Here is a 22,339-nt window from a genome sequence, read left to right as displayed (position 1 = left end):
CAGTTCAGCCTAAAAACTGTCTTTATTGCACTTAAACACTTTGAATGAAACACTGCAAAACGTTTTATTTAGTTTTTAGTTTAAATATTTTACATCCATTCAATACTCAAAAGCACTTCAAATCAACTTCCTCGTTCCACGGTTTACAGTGTAATAAAATACCATGCGAAAATGACTTTAAGGAAGTGGTGATTCATTCATTATAACTTAATTATTCACTGGAAGCACTGCTGGTCACTTAAACTCTCTGTCAGGTCAGAGGAAAAGAGGATATATAGTGGGCTCTACTTCTGTCAGACCTTATGTTCCTGTCATGCTAAGAAAATAAGGATGCCAAAATTTCAGCATTAGTTTGATGAGCACTACCTACATATCAGCATGGAAGACACGACTGAGGAAATTGCGGTTATAGGGATTGGCTGCAATTTTCCAGGAGGTAAGAGACCAGACTATTTTGGTAATTTAACCAAATTCCATTTTATGGAATATCTGTGTTTCATTTATTGTGCTACTGAGTTGGGTGCATGATTAGATTTTGACTCATAATAAATTAAATTAGAAATTCATACATTTAAATACTAAACTTTCAGGTGAAGGTGTTGACAACTTCTGGAAGGTTCTTCTTGAAGGGAAAAACTGTGCAGTAGAAATTCCGAATGAGAGGTTTGACCGGTCATACTGGTATGATTCGGATCAAAACAAACTTGGAAAGACATATACTGCCAGAGCAGCTTTCATAGATGGGTAAAGCACTGTACACTCTAGGCCGTGACCTTAAATGAGGTCATGTTATCATTATCATTGCTATCAAGTTATTGATTTTTTCATTGAATCACTATTTAATGCAAAAAAGAGACTGTCTGTATATACACTATAAAAATGGCTCATCAGATCAACCTTAAAAAATTATTTCATGTGGAAGAAAGTAAATTAACTAGTTTTATTCAACCTAAATAAATACTTGATTGATTGTTTTTTTCAGTCAAAATAATTTTATTGAGTTAAATAAAACTAGTTCAACTGCTTATTACTACATGAAGTAATTTTTTTAAGGTTTATTTTACTAGCCGTATTTACATTTACAGTGTATTTATTTATGATGAAATCTGAATTGCCTCAGTATCCAAATTCTCATAATTTATGTAAAATTATCTTATATTTCTAATAAATCTTCAGCTAAATATATATTTACATTGCCAATCTATTTTTTTTTCAACGCAGGATCAATGAGTTTGACCACAGGTTGTTTGGTGTATCAGAGGCAGAATCAAGCCAAATGGACCCGCAGCACAAACTTTTGCTCCACTGCACCTACAGGGCTTTTGAAAATGCAGGGATTCCAGTAGAAAAGGCCAGTGGAACAAAAACAGGAGTGTTTCTAGGTAATATCACTATTTATTATTTGGGTGGCTCATTGTAAATGCTTAACTTGCTCTTAATTTAAATTCAACTACAGTACTGTGTACTACACTACTCTTTATCAATTGCATTCCCAGTAAAAACAACAAAGGTGGAAAAGTGTGGAAAAATATCCCTACAGATTTCCTGAAAAAAGTAAAAACAATTCTCCTGAAAAGAATGGAAGTGTAATAAAGGCAAAGGCTGGATATACTAAATACTAAAAACATTATATTAATATTAAAATGTACTATTAAAATAAGACATGGATAACAGAATGGCTGTTGGGATTGGGAATTCAGTGAATGAAGTAGACTTGGCACAGTACTGTAAGAGTGTATGCACTCTTTCCTTTTTCCTCTGTCCCAATGCTATAGTGAGTCCTTGAAAGGGTTGAGAGAATTCCTGGTAGGTCAGTATAGTTTTAGACTGGTCACCTTGGGCTAAAAACATATATCAACACAAGAAGGCACAAATTTAATCTATAGACCTCACAATCCAGTTTACATGCTATAACCTCAGTTTGCCAATTGAAGTTGGTCAGCTAGGCATTTAGCCTAGCGGGTACAGGTTTGCCTGTTCAGAATTTGCAAGGTGGTATGAATGCGTCTGTATGGTTTTGGTGTTTAGAGGTGTTCTGACACAATACAGATAACACTATATCATTACTTTCAATGCCTCTGAACAATGTTGTAGAATCCACCCAAAAGAAAAATAATGAACTCTTTATTGCTGCCTGTTGTGTCAGCTAGTCCCAGATTCACACCATTGTGCTGAATATGATATGCTAATCTCATGAGGCTGATGTTTGCTTTGTGTTCTAATTTCCATACCTTAAACAGTGCAGCAGTTACATGCTAGCATCCGTGCAGGCATCTGAATGTAACTGCTACATCATTTAAGGTGGAGCAAGAAATGAGAATAAGAGGCTGACCTAAGCTTCATCTACTCTCAATCCACTGGATGAGACTCAGCTACAATCAACAAACCAGGGCAGTTTCACTTGAGGTGGGGGCTACAGTTACTTGAGTTTAACATTTTAGTCTATAGTTTGTCTTCGTGTTCTTGTACTTATATGCATTAATTTATTTGCTTGCTCAAAGTGACCAGCCTAAAACTCCCGACCATTAACCACTCTAGCATTGGTGAAATGCTGCAAACTAGGACAGAATTACAGAAGATATTATCATAAGCTAACTAGCTTTGATTTTATCACTAGCTGGCCAGCTTGGTTATCTCACTGTAGCAAATAACTAAGGAGTAGATAGACCTAATGAAGAAAATGAAAAAGAATGTAGAAAAATTGACTAGATTAAAAAGACTAGATTGCTTTTGGTTAATTATCATTTTTTAAAGGCTGAAAAGATAAAATAATTTTCCTTCCAGCTGCTCTAGCCTAACCTTAACTTTAATTAAAAAACCTCCTCTTACACTTTATCCTTACCCTATTACTTATGCTGGTTGTAATCTTAAACCTAAACTTTAGAATCACTACATTGTTTTTTAATAATTCAAACACCTGTAGAGGACTCTCTATATAATCCATCCATCCATCGATCCATCCATCCATCCATCCATCCATCCATCCATCGCGGGGGCAGCATCCTAAGCAATGAGGCCCAGACCTCTCTTTCCCCAGCCACTTCCACTAGCTCCCCTGGGGGGATTCCGAGGCGCTCCCAGGCTAGCTGGGCGATATAGTCACGCCAGCATGTCCTGGGTCTTCCCCGGCGTCTCCTCCGGTTGGACTTGCCTGTGACACCTCCCAAGGGAGGCGTCCAGGAGGCATCCTAACCAGATGCCCGAACCACCTCAGCTGGCTCCTCTCAACGTGGAGAAGCAGCGGTTCTACTACATCCCTCCCGGATGACTGAACTTCTCACACTATCTCTAAGGGAGAGTCCAGACACACTACGGAGGAAAGTCATTTTGGCCACTTCTATTCGCCATCTCATTCTTTCAGTCATTACCCAGAGCTCATGACCATAGGTGAGGGTGGGAACGTAGATCGACTGGTAAATCGAGAGCCTTGCGTTATGGCTCAGCTCTTTCTTTACCACAACAGACCAGTAAAGAGCCTGCATCACTGCTGACCCAGCACCAATCCGCATGTCAATCTCCCGCTCCCTTTTACCATCACTCGTGAACAAGACCCTGAGATACTTAAACTCCTCCTGGCCGCTTCACACTCGGCTGCAAACCGATTCAGCGAAAGCTGAAGTTCACAACCTGATGTCCCCAATAGGACCACATAATCTGCAAACAGCAGCGATGTAACCTTGAGGTCACCAAACCAGACACCCTCCATCCCCTGACTGCGCCTAGAAAGTCTATCCATAAAAATTATGAATAGAATCGGTGACAAAGGGCAGCCCTGACGGAGTCCAACTCTCACTGGGAAAAAGTCTGACCTACTGCCGGCCATGCGAACCAAACTCCTGCTTTGTTTGTACAGGGCCTGAATGGCTCGTAGCAAAGAGCCATGGACCCTGTACTCCCGAAGCACCTCACACAGAATACCCCGGGGAACACAGTCAAATGCCTTCTCCAAATCCACAAAGCACATGTGGACTGGTTGGGCAAACTCCCTTGAACCTCCTGAATCCGAGGTTCGACTATAAGCCGGACTCTCTTCTCCAGTACCCCTGTGTAGACCTCACCAGGGAGGCTGAGGAGTGTGATTCCCCTGTAGTTGGAACACACCCTCCGGTCCCCCTTTTTTAAAAGAGGCACAACCACCCAGTCTGCCAATCCAGTGGCACTGCCCCCGATGTCCATGCAATGTTGAAAAGGCGTGTCAGCCAAGACAGCCCCACAACATCCAGAGCTTTGAGGAACTCCAGACGGATCTCATCCACCCCTGGAGCCTTGCCACCAAGGAGCTTTTTAACTACCTTAGCGACTTTGGCCTCAGTTATGGACGAGCCTATTCCCATGTCCCCAGACTCTGCCTCCTCACTGGAGAATGTGTCGGTGGGATTGAGAAGGTACTCAAAGTATTCCTTCCACTTCCAACAATGGAGGAGCAGAACACGGCCCATTCTGAGTCAATGTCCCTCACCTCCTCCGATATCTGGTCAAAGTTCTGACAGAGGTGTGAGTTAAAGATCAATCTGACAGGTTCTTCTGCCAGACGTTCCCAGCAAACCCTCACTATACGTTTGGGCTTGCCAGGTCTGACCGGCATCTTCCCCCACCACCTGATCCAACTCACCACCAGGTGGTGATCAGTTGACACCTCAACTCCTCTCTTTACCCGAGTGTCCAAAACACATGGCTGCAAGTCCGATGACACGACTACAAAGTCAATCATTGAACTGCGGCCTAGGGTGTCCTGGTGCCATGTGCACGTATGGACATCCTTGTGTTCGAACATGGTGTTTGTGATGGACAAACTGTGGTTTGCACAGAAGTCCAAAAACTGAACACCACTCAGGTTCAGATCAGAGAGGCCATTCCTCCCAATCACACTCCTCCAGGTCTCACTGTCATTGCTCCCATGAGCTTTGAAGTCCCCCAGTAGGACAATAGAGTCTCCAGGAGGAGCACTTTCAAGCACACTTCCCAAGGACTCTAAGAAGGCTGGGTACTCTGAACTGATGTTCAGTGCATAAGCACAGACAACAGTCAGGACCCGTTCCCCAACCCGAAGGCGTAGGGAAGCTACCCTCTCGTCCACCGGAGAAACCCCAACATACAGGCACCAAGTAGATGGGCTATAAGACAGCCCACACTTGCCCGCCGCCTCTCACCATGGGCAACTCCAGAAAAGAATAAAGTCCAGCCCCTCTCAAGGAGATTGGATCCAGAGCACAAGCTGTGTGTTGAGGTGAGCCTGACTATATCTAGCCAGTATCTCTCAACCTCACGCACTAACTCAGGCTCCTTCCCCGCCAGTGAGGTAACATTCCAAGTTCCAAAAGCTAGTTTCAGCAACCAAGGATCAGAACGCCAAGGCCCACGCCTTCGGCCACTGCCCGATCCACAAAGCGCCGAACCCCTACTACTGCCCCTCCCATTGGTGGTGGGTCGATGGAAGACTCTCTATATAATGTGGAGCAATTTTGACTACCAAATTATTCTAAACTGACAAAGTAAGTTACTGTACTTTTCCAGTTGTAAACTGCTTTCCATCTAAGATGTGATTACTAATGGCTATTCATAATGATTTGCTTCAGGGTTGATGAACAGAGACTATGAGATACACAAAATGAAAGACAACCCAAATACCTTTGATCACTGGACGGGTACAGGTTCAGCTATGAGTATAGCAGCAAACCGAATCTCTTACACTTTCAACCTCACTGGACCGTCTCTGTCCATTGACAGTGCCTGCTCTTCTTCTCTGGTTGCACTTCACTTTGGATGTCAAACCATTAAACAGGGTAAGAAAATGATCTATATCATATATATATATCTATAGTATATATCTATAGTATCTCACAAAAATCTAACACAAGTGAGTACTTGCCATAGTGAACATGTCCAAATTGTGCCCAATTGTTTCTTTGTCCCTCCTTGGTGTGACTCGTTAAGGTTACAAAGTGTGAATGGGGAGCAGGGCTGTTAAATTTGGTGTTTTGGGTACAATTCACTCATACTGGCCACTGGATATTCAACATGACACCTTATGGCAAAGACCTCTCTGAGGATGAGAAATAGAATTTTGTTGGCCTAGACTATAAGAATGTTGCTAACACCCTGAAACTGAGCTATAGCATGGTGGCAAAGGTCATACTGCAGTTTTCCAGGACAGGTTCCACTCAGAACAGGCCTCACCAGGGTCAACCAGAGAAGTTGAGTCCACCTGTTCAGCATCATATCCAGAGGTTGGCTTAAAAAATTGATGCATAAGTGCTGCCAGTATTGCTGCAGAGGTTGAAGAAGTGGGAGGTTAGCCTGTCAGTGCTCAGACTATACACCACACAATGCATCAACTCAGTCTGCTAGGCTGTCGTCCCAGAAGGGAGCCTCTTCTCAAGCTGACGCAAATACTTTGCTGAAGACAAGCCATCCAAGGACGTGGATTACAGGAACCATGTCCCATGGTCTGACGAAACCAAGATAAAGTTGTTTGGCTCAGATGGTGTCCAGCATGTGCGGCAGTGGCCTGGTGAGGAGTACCAAGACAACCAAGCAAGCATGGTGGTAGCATCATGGGCTGGATTTGCATGAGTGCTGCCGGCAGTGGGGAGCTGTGGTTCATTGAGGGAAACATGAATTCCAACATGTACTGTGAAATTCTGAAGCAGAGCATGATCCCCTCCCTTCAGAAACTGCGCGGCATGGCAGTTTTTCAACATAATTACGACCCCAAACACACCGCCAAGATGACAACTGCCTTGCTAAAGGTAAAGCTAATGGACTGGACAAGTATGTCTCCAGACCTAAACCCAATTGTGGGGCATCCTCAATCGGAAGGAGGAGGAGTGCAAGGTCTAACATCCACCAGCTCCTTGATGTCATCATGGAGGAGTGGAAGAGGATTCCAGTAGCAACCTGTGCAGTTCTGGTGAAGTCCATGCCCAAGAGGCTTAAGGCAGTGCAAAATAATAATGGTGGTCACACAAAATATTGACACTTTGTGCACAATTTGTACATGTTCACTGTGAGGTGTACTCACTTGGGTTGACAGCTATCTAGATGGCTGTGTATTGAATTATTTTTAGAGGACAGTAAATCTAAACTGCTGTACAAGTTGTACACTGACTTCTTTAAGTTCTATCCAAGTTTCATTTCTACAGTGTTGCCCCATGAAAAGATATAATAAAATATTTGCAGAAATGTGAGGGGTGTACTCACTTTTGTGAGATACTGTATATATGTCCTTTACATTGTGTGTAAATTTTATGATGAATGAACCAACAGACATGACCCAAAAACTACTTGGAAAAAGTAAAAAAGAAAAAGAAACTTCCCTCTTCTGTGAGGTTCTCATTTTGGAGATGAGAGGTTTTTTTTCCGACAACAGCGATATAGATATAAAAAATATAATTTGAGAATACGGAAAGATAAAAAAAGATTATATTGTTTAAAAGCTAAACTTGCAGTGTAAAAGGGCTATTTGGAAATTTCCAAAATGGAAATTTCAAATGTCTTCTTTGGCAGTATTTTTATTTTCTTCCATTGTATGCTTTGCAGACGGCAGTTTTGTTGTCCATATGGCAACAACAAAATTTTGCATTGTAAAAATAATATTTAAATAATTGTATTTAGTATTTAAAGAAGTTAACTTTAACAGTGCCTTATAAAAATACACTGTACACTTAGAAATTACCTATATTTATTGAATGAAGAATGACAACTTACTATGTCAGTTTTTTGTATTTCAGGGGATTGTGAGATGGCCTTGTGCGGTGGCGTAAGTTGCATTTTTGCACCACAGCTTTTTGTGGCTCTGAGCAGAGCCAAGATGATCTCCCCTGATGGCACCAGTAAACCCTTTTCCAAAGCAGCAGATGGCTATGGGAGAGGGGAGGGCTGTGGAATTGTTCTATTGAAATCCCTGAAAAAGGTAAAATTAGGTTCATTAATTAGTTTCTGATGATTAATTTGCATGTCAGTTTGTAGTTATTATGTTTCACTTATGTTTTCTGTACTCTAGGCTATTGCAGATTCTGACCATATTTGGGGCATTATAAGCAAAACTGCTGTGAACCAAGATGGTCGCACTGCAAGCCCAATCACCAAGCCATCTATGGTACAACAAGAAGAGCTTCTGAGCAGCATTTACTGCACAAAAAGTGACCTGACCAGTGTTCAGTATATGGAGGCGCATGGGACAGGAACGCCAGTGGGAGACCCTGTTGAAGCCAACAGCATCTCTAATGTCATAGCTAAAGCACGACCTACAGAATCTGGCACACTTTGTGTTGGCTCGGTGAAGGGTAACATTGGACACACTGAATCTGCAGCTGGAGTAGCGGGACTAATTAAGGTACTCCTGATGATGAAGCATGAGACCATTGTCTCTTCATTGTTCTACTCAGAAAACAATGCCAGTATAGATGCCAAGGCTCTGAATATTAACATCCCCACAAAAGCAAAGAGATGGAAAATGACATGCAATGTTGAAAGGGTTGCAGGTATTAACAACTTTGGTTTTGGAGGAACAAATGCACATGCCATTGTCAAACAGTACAAAGAAGCTCTGGTTCCAAAAGTTGAGGCTACGAAGTCTGACCAGTATTTTGTCCTGTCCGCAGCCTCGGAAAATTCACTTGTGATGATGATTGCAGACACTGTTGAAAAACTTGACACAGACACTGACGTCGACTTACAAAGTCTAGCATACACTTCAGCATGCAGGAGAAGTCATTTAAAAAATGAATACAGGACGGCTTTTCGAGTGTCATCCCTGTCAGTTTTGAAAGAACAGCTACATTCTGCTAAAAACAGAAAGATTGAACCATCACAGCTAGACCCAAGGCTGATTTTTGTTTTTTGTGGAAATGGCCTTACCTATCGTGGCATGTGCAGGCAGCTCTTAAAAGAGGAGCCTGTTTTTAGAGAGAAAGTGAGAGATGTTGAACGTCTTTTCCAAAGCTACAAAAGCATTAGCATGATAGACATGATTGAAAATGACTCAGAAGATCTCAGTAATCAGTTTTCAAATCCTGAAGTCATTCAACCACTTCTTTTTGCCATACAAGTTGCCCTCTTTGAGCTGCTAAAAAAGTGGGGCATCAGGCCAGATGCTGTGCTTGGCCATTCAGTCGGAGAGGTCGCTGCTGCACATTGCTCAGGACTGCTATCCCTTGAGGATGCAGTGAAGGTCCTCTATCACCGTAGTACTTTGCAATGCAGAGTAACTGGAGGCAAGATGCTGGTTGTCAGCAACATGGCTGTTTCAGGAGTCTTGAAGCTCTTGCCACCTTACTCAGGAAGAATTTGCTTGGCCGCCTATAACAGCCCTCAGTCTTGCACACTATCAGGTGATGCAGATTCAATCGATGAAGTGCACAAAAGATTAAGCACTATGGAAGACAGTAAACATCTCTTCCTACATGTCTTGGAGGTCCCTGCTGCCTACCATAGCCATATGATGGATCCAATACTCTCTGAGGTAAAGAGCACCATCGGCTCCTTAAAAGAAAATGAAATGGTAACAGAGGTGTACTCCACTGTGACAGGGAACATTGCCAGCCACACTGATTTTTGTACTGGTACATACTGGGCTCGGAATATCCGGGAGCCTGTTACTTTTGAAAAGGCTGTGAGGTCTGCAGCAAAAGACAAGAAGAATGTGGTTTTTGTTGAGATAGGCCCAAGAAGAGCTTTGCAGCGGAATATCATAGAAATCATGGGAAAGGAAACAACAGTGTTTACTTCAGTTCAGCCAGAAAAAGATCATGAGACAATGCTCACACTTGTGTCTAAACTGTTTGAGGCTGGCTTTCAAGTAGATTGGGCCCAGCTCTACAGAGGCTGTGAGACCAAGCCAATTGCTTTGCCAAGGTATCAGTTTGACTGTGTGAAAAAACCACTGACTCCTGGATCTATGCCAAAAGGATCAACAGGTAGTCATCCTGTGATTACACAGACATTCAGAGATGGCACTGAGTTCAACTGTGATCTCACCTCCAGCTCACTTTCCTACCTGAATGAGCATAAGAATAATGGTATACCCATCATCCCTGGTTCTTTTTATGCCGAACTTGGCCTTGCAGCTTGCATGGCAGGTACAAAACCAAGGGTGCCAGTCAACACGCTGCAGCTCAGTGTCAGTTTTCACAGGCCATTTGTATATAACCAGAACTCACCAGAGATGAAAGTAACACTTACACCAGCTGAAAATGAAACCAAGTTTAACATTGATTCTAGTGCAGCAACATTTGCTTCAGGAAGCATTAGACATAAGATAGGAGGAGGTAAAGAGACAAGAATCTCACTTGACAGTGTTTACAAAAGATGCACTTCGGTAACGAGTTACGATGAGTACTATAATAATCTGCGTCTTGGTGGGTTTCAACATGAATCTGTCTTCAGAAATAAAGGATTCGTACACTATGGGGAACAACTCAGAGAAGCCATCTCAACAGTGTCTGTTCCCGAGGAGCTGCTCCCTCAGTTGCATGATTACTACATTCACCCTGTAGTTCTTGACTACTTCATGCAACTGCTTCCCATGACTTTAGATAACACTGCTATATCAAAACCTGGCTTTCCTGCTGCAATAGGTAGCCTCACTGTTTTTGAGCCCTTGCAAGAAAAGATGGCCATGTACTTGAGAGCTACTGAGGTGGGAACTGACTACTTGAATGTGTGTGGCTGTTTCACAGACAAAGATGGCAAAGTATTGGTTGAGATCAAGGAGGTGAAGCTTAAGTTCCTCAAAAGCCAATCTAACTTAGTTGAGGAGTATTTCTACCATACTGACTTTAGCGTAATTTCAGAAGAACAGACGCCAACTCATTTACCAAAGGCATTAGTGTTTGCTGATCAGTTAGGACTTGCAGAGGCCCTCAAGAAGCACTTGGCCCCGACCTCTAAATACATTTCCTTTAAGTATGCAGAACAATTGCTGTGTGAGGGATTTCAAGCATTGTTGCTGAAACTGAACATTTTGGCTGTGAATAAAACCTTTGAGGAAGTCTTGTTTATCTGGAGTGATACTAATCTTACTGCTTGCAATACTGATAGAACTCTGGAGGCAATGACTAACTGCTGCGAGGTGTACCGGCAAATCATTACAGACCTGAAGTCCATGAGTTTCCCAAACTCAATCAGAACAGTAACCTTTCGAGCTGCAGATACCACAGTGGATCAAATTAACCCAGGATTTGTGTTGTCCGGTATGACAAGAGCATGTGCAGCAGAGGCTTCAGAACTCCTCTTCCAACTTGTAGACATCAACTCTGTTTCTAGAGAAGATGTTGAGGCATTGGCTCAAGTCCTTCAATTGTACCCTTGTAGTAAATACCCAGAGCTAGTGGTGAAAGATGGACAGATTCTGCAGCCTACCATTGTGCACACACCCTTGTCCAGCCCACACAGTTCCATGAATGGCATTAATATGCCAATGGTTGAACACTTAATCTTAAAGACAGCTGATCCTTACAAAATTACTAGCTTATCAGCCATTCCAAGTGATGATTCAAGTCCAAGTCAAATCCAGGAGAATCACGTGGAGGTTCAGTTGAGCAAAGTTTGTGTCCATTCATCAGACTTATATCCAGTCAGTGTTTCTGCTCTAAAGTTTGGCCAGACAATTTACTGGAACAGCCACACTACACAAGACCACAAGCTTCTAGCCCTTGACTTCAGTGGCACAGTGACGGCTGTGGGAAAGGCCGTAAGTCATCTTAAAATTGGAGATCACATCGTGTCCTGTTTCCCCATAGCTGCATCCTCCAAGATTGAAATCCCAGAGGATGTGTGCTACAAAGCAAAGAAAGTTCCATTTTTAAGGAATACTCCTTGTGTATCCTTTTTAGCACTTTCATGGGCAATTCTGCAGGGTTCACTACCCAAGGCAAAACAGCAAAGAAGGTTAGGTATCTTCTCCTCAGCACCTGATGCATGCTTCGTCAAGGTATTAACCCTGACTGCAGCCAAATCAGGATGGAATGTATTTGTAGCAACGGAATTAAGTAGCCCTGTCCAAAATGCAAATACTTTTGATGTCTTTGTCCTTTTGCCTCCATTTGACAAAACTCTATTTTCAGAGGCATGCAGACTTCACTCTGTTAAACACATTGTTGCTGTTTGTGAGGACCAACATTCACTTTCTCTTTGTGAAACGATTCTCAGAGAAGAAAATGCCAGTGCTTGTGTGCATCCCATTCAAATTTCCAGAATCCTTGAGAAGGGGTTACTCAAGTTACGGAGGCCGCAAATCTACAAATGGATCAAGTCCATGCATTTGGACAGCAAGTCACTGGATCTCCCGGCAGTTACTGTCCAAAGAGCAGCATCTGGAGGCACAGACATTCTGCCTATGGAGAACTCTGAAACATACATCTGTTCTAAGACAATACGTACAATTACACTGAGAGATGAGGATCCCAAAAACCAATCTGAGATTCCCTTTCTTCAAGAACCAAAGCACAGCTTTCAGAAGAATTCTGTATATATAGTGACAGGTGGACTTTCTGGGCTTGGCTTTGAAACTGTGAAGTTCATTGCTCAGAGAGGGGGGGGCTACATTGTCATTCTTTCAAGAAGTAGTCCTAGCCAGACAATGCAACAGGAAATAAGTACCTTGAGGAATCAATATGAGATGGTCATACTCAGTTTGCGATGTGATGTCTCAGACCTGGCACAAGTGGAGAAAGCGATTGCTGCCATTAGACAAAGTTTGCCATCTTGTCCAATTAAGGGTGTGTTCCACAGTGCGGTGGTACTTCGTGATGGCTTAATTGAAAGCCTCAACAAAGCTGAGTATGAGAAAGTCTTAAAGCCAAAAGTCAGTGGAGCTCTCAATCTACACCATGCCACAAAGCAATGCAAACTAGATTACTTTGTGTGCTACTCATCAATCACCTCCTTCATAGGCAATGCAGCTCAATCAAATTATGCTGCGGCCAACTCATTCCTGGACACCTTTTGTCATTACAGAAGAAACACTGGACTCGCAGGACAGTCCATCAACTGGGGAGCTCTGAACCTTGGTCTTCTGTTAAATAAAGATACTTTCCAAAAGTTTCTTGAGTCAAAGGGAATGATGATCATGGAGGTGAATGAAATTAACCAGTGCTTGCAGAAATCCCTCCTACTGAACAGACCCCAACAGGTTGTTTGTAAATTTAACTTCAAACACCTGAATAGCCATGTCCTCTCACAGAATGCCTCCCTTAGGATGCGTTTGGGTTCCTTGGTTCAGGAGGCAATCAGAAATGACAAACAATCAGAACTGATAATGGACAGTGTGAAATCCACCTCTTCACCATGTGAATATGTCAGGTCTGTGCTCTGCAGCACACTTGGTGTTAAAGAGGAAAGGCTGAATGAAGACACAACCCTTGCTGCTCTTGGTGTGGACTCCATGTTAGCCATGACTCTACAAAACCTATTTGCCCAAGAAAGAGGTTTTAATATTCCCATTGTCAAATTCCTTGATCCAAGCACCACTTTGGCCACACTGGTCACACTTCTGACAGAGGCCAACGACGCAGAACCTGATCTGATTGATAGTTCAGGGCCTAACTCAAATAAAGACTCAGATGAACTTTTAACTGTACTTTAAGTGAATTAATCACAGTTTACATTGGTAAAAAGAAACTGAATTTGATGTAGAACTTTGAAATCAACAATCAACATCTCTCTCATATATATCATGATGAGATCTTTGTATGAAAATGTTCAAGTAGATGTTCATGGAATGCATATTTAACTTTGGTAATGGTAAGCGTTATGATCCTTTTCATGTAAACATCAACACAGACTAGATGCAAAAATTGTTATTTTATTGTGTAAAATTAGGAGCTTTTCTTTGTCAGAAAGGTGAATGTCCAGTAAAATGTAACTGTTGATCCTTCTTTTGAGGATTGTGAAAGAATGTAGCCAATGAACAAAGTTAAGAAGGTAAAAGTTGTAAGAGCCCAGCATCAGGGGCTGTGTGGAACTCAGACTGCTGATTATTTTCATATTTTCGGGAAGGGCCCAACAGTTGAGCCATGCTGGAGGGAGGTTAAGGTCATGCATAATATTCAAAGAGCTTACTCTGGATACTCTCGACATAATAAATTAGATATGTTTGGGCAGTCATGAAATATAGATGACCTCCAGTAAATTATATTACATGCTATGTGTCTTTGTAGACTTCTTAATGTTTACTTTTTGGTTTGCCATCCTGTTTAGGAACTGCAGATTAAAATGAACTATGATGTTGCTTCATGTGTAAATAAAAGTAAAATGTAAAAAATAAAGATTTTACTTGCTTTCCACTTTAGTCATTATTCCTTGTTATTGATTAATATTAATTAAGCAATATATTGATGAATGCATTTTACATTCTGGAGTGCCTTTCTCAACTTTCATGTTGAATTAGTTGATGAAAGTCCTAGCCTTCCTGAACATTTGGTTGTCCTAAACAACATCACTCCAATTAAACATAAATTTGGTCAGGAATAAAGTTTAATGAATGCCGAGTTGCAGATAATACAACAAGAAATAAGTATACAGAAAATGCAATAAACAAATAAGAAATACATTAAACAAAATGAAAATATTGTTTCTGTCAGCTCAAAACTTTGTCTCTTCAAAACAGTAACTTTACAGGAGAAAGAAAAAACATACTTTACCTTTAATGTAAGTCAATGGAACCAGACATTTTTCAATATCATTCTGGACCATTTCTTTTGGTATGCTTATCATGAAATTGATGTACAATGTAAAGAACAACAGGCCCATCTAAATTATGTGAAAAAAATCACAAAAATGGAGTAACGAGGTTTTGTTCCAACAGCAGCGATATATTACATGCATTTAGGGTTTAAGGGCCCTTAGCAACTGCTTATATTTGCTGAGCTGAACAACTTGACCTCCATGGAGCTTCCTGCTGTACAACGCTGTACATACCTCACCTGCATGCCACTGACCCTTCAGATGATACTGCTGCATGAACAGACCCAAACTATTTAATCATAGTCATTGCTTCACCTGCTTTTCCCTGTTCCTGCATTTTAATATTTTACACTAATTGTAAAACATAATTATCTGTTCATATTGCCCTGGTGTTATTGCTTTGCAGTCTATATGGTATCTGGGTTTCCCTTTTGAGTCTTGGTTCCTCTCCAGATTTTTCTGTAAAGCTGCTTTGTGACAATGACTGTTATAAAAAGTGCTATATAAATGAACTTTGACTTGATTTGACTGTAGTGATTATTGGAATGAACAGTTCTGGTGAAAGTCTTCTAAACTCTCAAAACACACATACAATGCAGCTGCACACAGGCTGCTGATTTCATGCACTCTAGCTCTAATTTGGTAAATCTGTGTCTGGTCAGGTATGATAAGCCGGTATGATGTGTGTTTGCATGGGATGAATGGCGTTTTCAGTGTCTGAGAGGTTCCAATAGGCAAAATGAAGTAAGACAAAGGCCTGTAAAGCTCTGGTGCCATCTGCTGCCTCAGACACAAACTGTACTGCATGCTGATGCACTGAGACCTGGACAGCAAATACGTGAACCAAAGCAGTAATTTCTTAACGATATATTTTTCTCTTAGTGTTTAAGAGTATTCTGCTTATCAAAAATTATTAGTGTGCCAAAGGGGCAGAAGAGTAGTCCTGAGGAATTTCTAATTTAGCTGTTGGGATGTAAACAAAGCTATTCAGAGTGGTTTGATGTGAAACACTTCAAAGCTGCATTTGCTATTCAAAATGAAAGTGAATCTACACGTGTCTCCTGAATTTTGATACATAACATTGATGATGGTGAAATAACATTAAATCTGATTTTTATGGCAGGGGGGCAATTTTGTCTGTGTGGCAGTGTGATGTTTACATTTACGGCATTTGGCAGACACCCTAATCCAGAGTGACTTTACAATTTGATCATTTTTTTAACACAGGTAGGCCAAGGTGGTGTTTGGAGTCTTGCCCAAGGACTCTTATTGGTATAGTGTAGGGTGCTTGCCCTGGTGGGGGATTGAACCCCAGTTTACAGTGTGAAAGGTAAAGATGTTAACCACTACACTACACCAACCACTATGTTGTTACACTAGATTATTCACTTTTATTATTTATTTTGAAATCAGCAAGGGCTTTTAATTGTTGGAGCAATTCACTGAGGAGAGAAAGGGGGGACTATGAAATGCAAAATTCTATCTGTAAAATTCTTAATTCTAATTATTTTATTGTTTCTTTTGGCTTACTGCAAATAATTTAGCTTGAGAAATATATAAAAGAGAAGTTTGATTCTCTAGAGCAAGTTCAATATGGGCGGAGTTTTAGCAGCCTTTACTTGAGTGGAGTATAAAGAAAGCTGTAGCCCCATCTTTCGTCCTCTTTGGAAAACGCCACTGTCAGAGAAGGCGCATCTGAGAGCATGAGAGAGAGAGCAAAACTAATGAAGCCTTTTGTAAACTCTGTGCAGGTGGAGAAAATAAATGCTCCCTCATGTTAAGCTGGTGTGCTGATGTCATCACTTCAACAATTCATCATTAAACCTTACACAACGCAGAAGTAAAACCTTTACAAAGTGGTGCCATTACCGTGGCTGATGACTGGTCAGCAGACTGCAGACCACCGTGCATGCTGCTAAGTGATGACTACGCTGCAGGGAGGCTCGAGCTGCTCCAATGAAGAATCCTGATGTGGGAAGCTTCTCCTAAGGTTCTGGTTTGAACCTTGTTGAGCAAAGAACATTTTGGTTACATTAACAGTTGTCTTCGCTGTAATGTTAAATATTTATTTTTTTGCATAGTGAAATAGACTTGCTAAGCTGTTTGCATTCTGATAAGCATGGAGGACAGATGATGGGACAAGTTGTAAAGCCAGTCAGTTGAGCATTGGGAGGGGCAGGGTTTTTTACTTTCAACTCCTCATATTGAGAAAAGTGTCATGTTTGCTAGCCCTGAACTCACAAGCACGGGCAGGGGGTAGACTACTTGATCAGTCTCAGAGGGCAATTCCTGCATTCACCTTTAGCCCAGACAATACACATGAGAGATACTCTGACCACAGTATGACTAGTAGACATATTAATGCCTTGATTCAGCATATAGGCTCAGATATTGGTGCATCTATTCAAGCAAGTTTGTCACGCAGTGCGGAAGCTGACTCAGTCTTCGGGGCTCATAATGAACCAACCTCGCCTGCTTCTAGCCTCAGTCAGTTGAGTGCTATAGTCATTGATGCATCCAAGCTAAATTTAGTGCTCAAGTCAGATGTAAGTGCACCTCCATATTTTCAGGGTGATAACTCAGATAGGTGTACCATATTTGAATGGGGAGAGCTGATGAGAGTTTACCTTGGCAAGAAAGACTGCTCTGATTCAGGGTTAGTGTGTGAGATACTTAATAGGCTCATGGGTCATGCAAGAGATATAACAAAGGTCTGGATGCAAAATAATTCAGGAACTACTGATGCAAATGCAGTTTTTGCAATTTTGAGGCAGTATTTTAATGAGTCTGCCAGTTCAGGGTTACCTTTAGCTGATTTTTATGCAATAAAGCCACATGCTAGTGAGAATCCATTGGATTATTGGATAAGGTTGAATCAAGCAGCAGAAGTGGCTGAGCAATGTTTGTTCAAAACTGCCCAGATAAAGATCTTTCCCTGGTGTTTAAGAGCAAAGCAGTCCATTCTTGGACAGCTTGTGAAGTTTAAGAGCGCTTAGATGAGTTCCTGAGGGAACATAAGGCAAAGAAGTGTCACCTTAAACAAAATGCAATGGGAATCTCAGAGGAGTCCCAGGAGAGTGTGGATAACAATTGTCAGACAAACTCATCACACAATAGCAACAGTTGTGAGCCAGAACAAGCACCCTGCATTTTAGAGAAAACCACCCTTGACAGAGTCCTAAATATGCTGGAGAAAGCTCTTGTGAGTAATTCCCAGTCTGCCCGCCTTACCCCTACTAAAAGCCTAGCTAAACGACCCAGACTTTGTAAAGTCTTTAGCAGTTCAGAACACACTATCAATGTTCACTGCAGGATGCACAAACTTTGTTTAAAATGCTTTTCTCCTGGACATGTCAGTTATAACTGTGTTTCAGGTGTTTGTCAGACTGCAGATTCAAAGTGAGTTGAGAGAATTCAGGAAAACTAGAGAGCCTTGTGTTGAAGGAGGCAAATACGGGGCCCATCAATGACACCTCCACTGATGACATTGAATCTGTTTACTATTATTATTGTGAATCAGCATCAAAAGACAAGACAGTGATTTTCCAAAACTCATTGAGAATGGCACAAAGTGCAGATTTGTTCTACACCTCTGTGTTAGTGCAAGATCAATTTGAAATCCAGGGAATGTTGGATAGTGGATCAATGGCAACCACTCTGTGTGCAGATATTGTTCTGCAGCTAAGCTAAGAGATGCAGGCATAGTTGATGAAGACTTTTTGTCTCCTTCAGATGTTGTCTTGGTAGGTTGTGGTGGGAAGCAAACTAAACCAGAGGGCATCTGTAACTTGAAGTTTGAGTTATACAGTTTCAGCTTCATGGTCCCTGTTCTTATTGTGGATGGCCAGGTTGACCAGCTGATCTTGGGCACTAACGTCTTGAAACCATTGATCAGACAATTCAGGAATAATGATGGTTACTGGAGAGTCATAAACCTGATAATTCATGCCAGTTTACCAACAGTCAGTTTTTACGTCTGTTGTCCAATCTTGGGAGATGGAGGGGAGAGACTATTCCAGATAAAATTGGGACAGTGAAGCTGAAGAGCGCAGTCACCCTTAAGCCATTGAGTTAACATCTTGTATGGGGTCGCTTGCCACCAGATTCTAAACTTTCTATTGGTAGCACTGTTGTTGTTGTTGAGCCCAGCACGCCTCTTTGTGTGCCTCGCAACACACTGGTATGCCGTGTAATTTCACCTCTTTGGGGGGATGGATGGCTCCCAGTAAAAATAGTGAACCCAACAACAGCTGACATCACTCTGAGGAGGAATGCTAAAGTAGCAGATGTTTTCCCTTGTATAGCTTTGGAGGATCTTGAAAGCATCAAGGATGTTTCTACTTACCAAAATGTGGGAGCACTGTGCAGTGAAAGTTCGGAGGGAAGCCTCACAGCTAAAAGCTTTGTGAAAGGTTCCAGAACCAGCAGTGACAGTAAGTTGACCAGCCTTGGTCTCCAGGGCATAAATGTTGAAGTCAAGTGTCACCCTGTTGAAAAAGCAAACTTGTGGACCTCATTGTTAAGTATGACACTGTTTTCCAGACATAGTCTCGGTTGTGGAGAAGCACAGGGGTTTTATCACAGAATTCACCTGACTGATGATAGACCATTTCGACTTCCATATCAGAGGCTCTCTCCAGCCCACTACCAAAAACTACAACAAACATGGGATGAAATGGAAGAAAAAGAGATAATCAGAAAGTCCAGTAGTGAATATACGTCGCCATTGGTTCTAGTTTGGAAAAAAAAGGTAAACTAAGAATCTGTAGACACTTCCAATGGCTGTATGTGCATACTGTGAAGGATGCGCACCCTTTCCCTCATCAGGCTGATGTCCTTGCTGCATTAGGGGGTAATGCATTCTTTAGTACCATGGATCTTACTTCCAGGTACTACAATGTCCCACTGCATGAAGAGGATAAGAAATACACAGCATTCTCCTCACCGTTGGGGTTACATGAGTACAATCACTTACCACAAGGACTATGCAACAGTCCTGCCACCTTCATGAGAATGATGTTGACAATTTTTGGTGATCAAAATTTTTTGAGTCTTCTTTGTTACTTGGATGATGTGTTAGTTTTTGCTAAGTCTGAGGAAGAAAGCCTGCAGAGACTTGAGATGGTGTTTCAGCATCTTGGGGCACACAACTTGAAACTGTTTCCATCCAAGTGCCAGTTTTTAAGGAGATCAGTTAAATTTTTAGGTCACATAGTGTCTGAGGATGGTGTGGCCACTGATCCAGCCAAGATGGAAGCGATTGTGCATGTGACAGAACAGCAGCTCATGGAGAATGATTGTGTTAGCCCCTCAACAGAAAAGATAAGATCATTTTTAGGCATGATTGTTTATTATGAACACTTCATTGAACACTGTTCCACGCTAGTGAAGCCGCTGTTTCAGCTTATAGTTGGTCAGGATAAAAAACCTCAAAAGGGCAAAGGTGCCAAGAAATCCACCCAGACTTGTAGACTCACGCTGGCTAACTGGACCATTGACTGTAAACAAGCGCTACAAAATTTGAAGGTAGCCTTGCTTAATCAAGCGCTGCTGGCACATCCAGATTTTTCAAAGCCCTTCCTACTTTCTGTTGATGCCTCCACCAGTAGTGTTGGAGCTGTGCTTTCTCAGCTTCAGGGTGGTTATGACACAGCAAAACCTATAGCTTTTGCCAGCAAATCCCTCAATCATGCACAATCGAAATAGCCAGCTCACAGACTTGCATTTTTGGCTATGAAGTAGGCCATACATGACAAATTCAGTCACTGGCTATGGGGACACCAATTTACTGTGTTGACAGATAATAATCCACTCAAGTATATTCTGACAAAACCGAAACTTGATGCTTGTGAGCAAAGGTGGGTGGCAAAATTAGCTCCCTTTGATTTTGACATTCAGTACATCCCTGGAGCTAAAAAATTGTTGCAGACGCTCTAAGTAGGGAGCCATTTGTAAACCACGAATCATGAGCAGACTGACAAGGACTCCCTATAATGTACTGTTACATGAAACGGAGACTTTGAATGTGGATGATGTTCAGGACATGTTTTAGTTGTCCTGTGAGCTGCCTGAGGCAAACCGGTCTTGTGAGGCTGTTCCTTGCGATGTTCTGCATAGTCCGGGCTGACACTGGGTGTTGGGTGACACTGCAGGAAGGTTGTCTCAAGGAGATGTATATGCTGTATTACAGTCACACTCTCACTGGAAGGAAGGTGCTACTCTAAGAGCTGTCTGTCATGTGCAGCATCTGGAGAAGTTGATGGCACCAGGGCCGAAAACGCTACCTGTCTTTTCTCATGAGGAATTACTCGATAAGCAGTGTCAAGACCCTGTCATTAGCAGAGTGAAGTTCTTTGTAGAGCGAGGGAGGAGGCCATCCAGGAGAGAAAGGGTTCATGAGCCCAGAGAAATCATACACACTCTAAAGCAGTGGGGCAAACTTACAATACACATAGGTATACTGTATTGTTTGACGAAACAACCAGCATCTAAAAAGAGGCTGTTTCAATATGTCGTTCCAGCAGCTCTAAGAAACCATGTCATGAAGGGGATACTTGATGAAGCGGGCCATCAAGGGCAACAGTGTACCCTGTGGCTTGGAAGACAAAGATTTTATTGGGCTTCCATAGGGAGAGACATTAAAGAATATGTTACACGTTGCAAGAGGTGCATCCTGGGAAAGTCACCAGAACCAAAGGCTAGGGCGCCACTTGTTTCTGTGACAACTACTGCACCACTGAAGTTAGTGTGTGTTGACTTTTGGTCTGTAGAGGATGCAAATAATAAATCTACTTGTCATAACTGATCATTTCACAAAGCTTGCTTGTGCGTACCATTGCCCAAATCAGTCTGCAAAGACAGTCACCCGTCTGCTGAGGAATAATTTCTTCTGCATATATGGCTTCCCAAAGCGCCTACATTCTGACAGGGGAGCAAACCTCGAAAATGCTCTCATTGCTGAATTACTACTGCTAGCAGGATTCAGCAAATCACACACCACGCCGTACCACCCAATGGGCAATGGGCAGGCAGAACGTTTTAACAGAATGCTAGGAAATATGATTCGGACACTCCCACCTAGGTCCAAAGCCAAATGGCCATAGTTGTTGAATACTCTAGCTTTTGCATATAATTGCACTGTGCACGAGACCACTGGCTTCTCGCCTTTCTTTCTCATATTTGGTCCGCCGGTTGAAGTCATGTTTCGAGAGCATCCTCTTGGATGATGAAACAGTTGATGTGGATAGGTATGTTCAGTCTCTGGGGGAAGACCTAAGGGAAGCTATGTCACTGGCTTAGTTGCATGCAAAGCATCAACAAAACAAGCAAGCTGAAAACTACAATTGCAACCGTAAAGGACAGTCTCTAGATGTGGGAGACCGAGTTCTTCTTGTGAATAAAGGTGAGAGAGGCAAAAAGAAATTAGCTGATCACTGGGAGAACACAGTCTATGTGGTGGTGAGCAAGAAAGACTCACTGAACATTTACAGGATTCATAATCCTAGTACAGGACGGACTAAGACTGTTCATCAAAATTTACTAATGCCAGTGAACTTCTTGCCAGTACCTTCGTGGGCTGAGTGAATAGACTCATCCAAACTATGTCTGCTCAAAGCCTTAAACAATTAGTAATCTCTCATTAATGAGGTATCAA

The 22,339-nt window shown here is 42.0% G+C and overlaps 1 protein-coding gene across 1 annotated transcript; it reads left to right on the top strand.

Annotated features, from left to right (window-relative positions):
• The first annotated feature begins 378 nt into the window (after positions 1-378).
• On the top strand, positions 379-14,283 carry LOC108439128 (phenolphthiocerol/phthiocerol polyketide synthase subunit C-like). The gene is made up of 6 exons (XM_017717349.2): positions 379-436; positions 591-744; positions 1,222-1,382; positions 5,577-5,783; positions 7,731-7,912; positions 8,003-14,283. The coding sequence occupies exons 1-6, from the start codon at positions 379-381 to the stop codon at positions 13,583-13,585; spliced, it is 6,345 nt and encodes a 2,114-aa protein (XP_017572838.1). The 3' UTR covers positions 13,586-14,283.
• The last annotated feature ends 8,056 nt before the right edge of the window (positions 14,284-22,339 follow it).

This window comes from Pygocentrus nattereri, chromosome 1 (genome assembly GCF_015220715.1).
Source record: "Pygocentrus nattereri isolate fPygNat1 chromosome 1, fPygNat1.pri, whole genome shotgun sequence".
In the NCBI taxonomy this organism is placed as follows: domain Eukaryota; kingdom Metazoa; phylum Chordata; class Actinopteri; order Characiformes; family Serrasalmidae; genus Pygocentrus; species Pygocentrus nattereri.
This window is presented reverse-complemented; position numbering and strand designations above follow the sequence as displayed.

Coding starts and splice junctions, on each gene's coding strand:
- LOC108439128 (XM_017717349.2), top strand. CDS start 379: ATGGAAGACACGACTGAGGAAATTGCGGTTATAGGGATTGGCTGCAAT. Junction 5,784..7,730: donor ATGTCAAACCATTAAACAGG/GTAAGAAAATGA, acceptor TTTGTATTTCAG/GGGATTGTGAGATGGCCTTG. Junction 7,913..8,002: donor TATTGAAATCCCTGAAAAAG/GTAAAATTAGGT, acceptor TCTGTACTCTAG/GCTATTGCAGATTCTGACCA.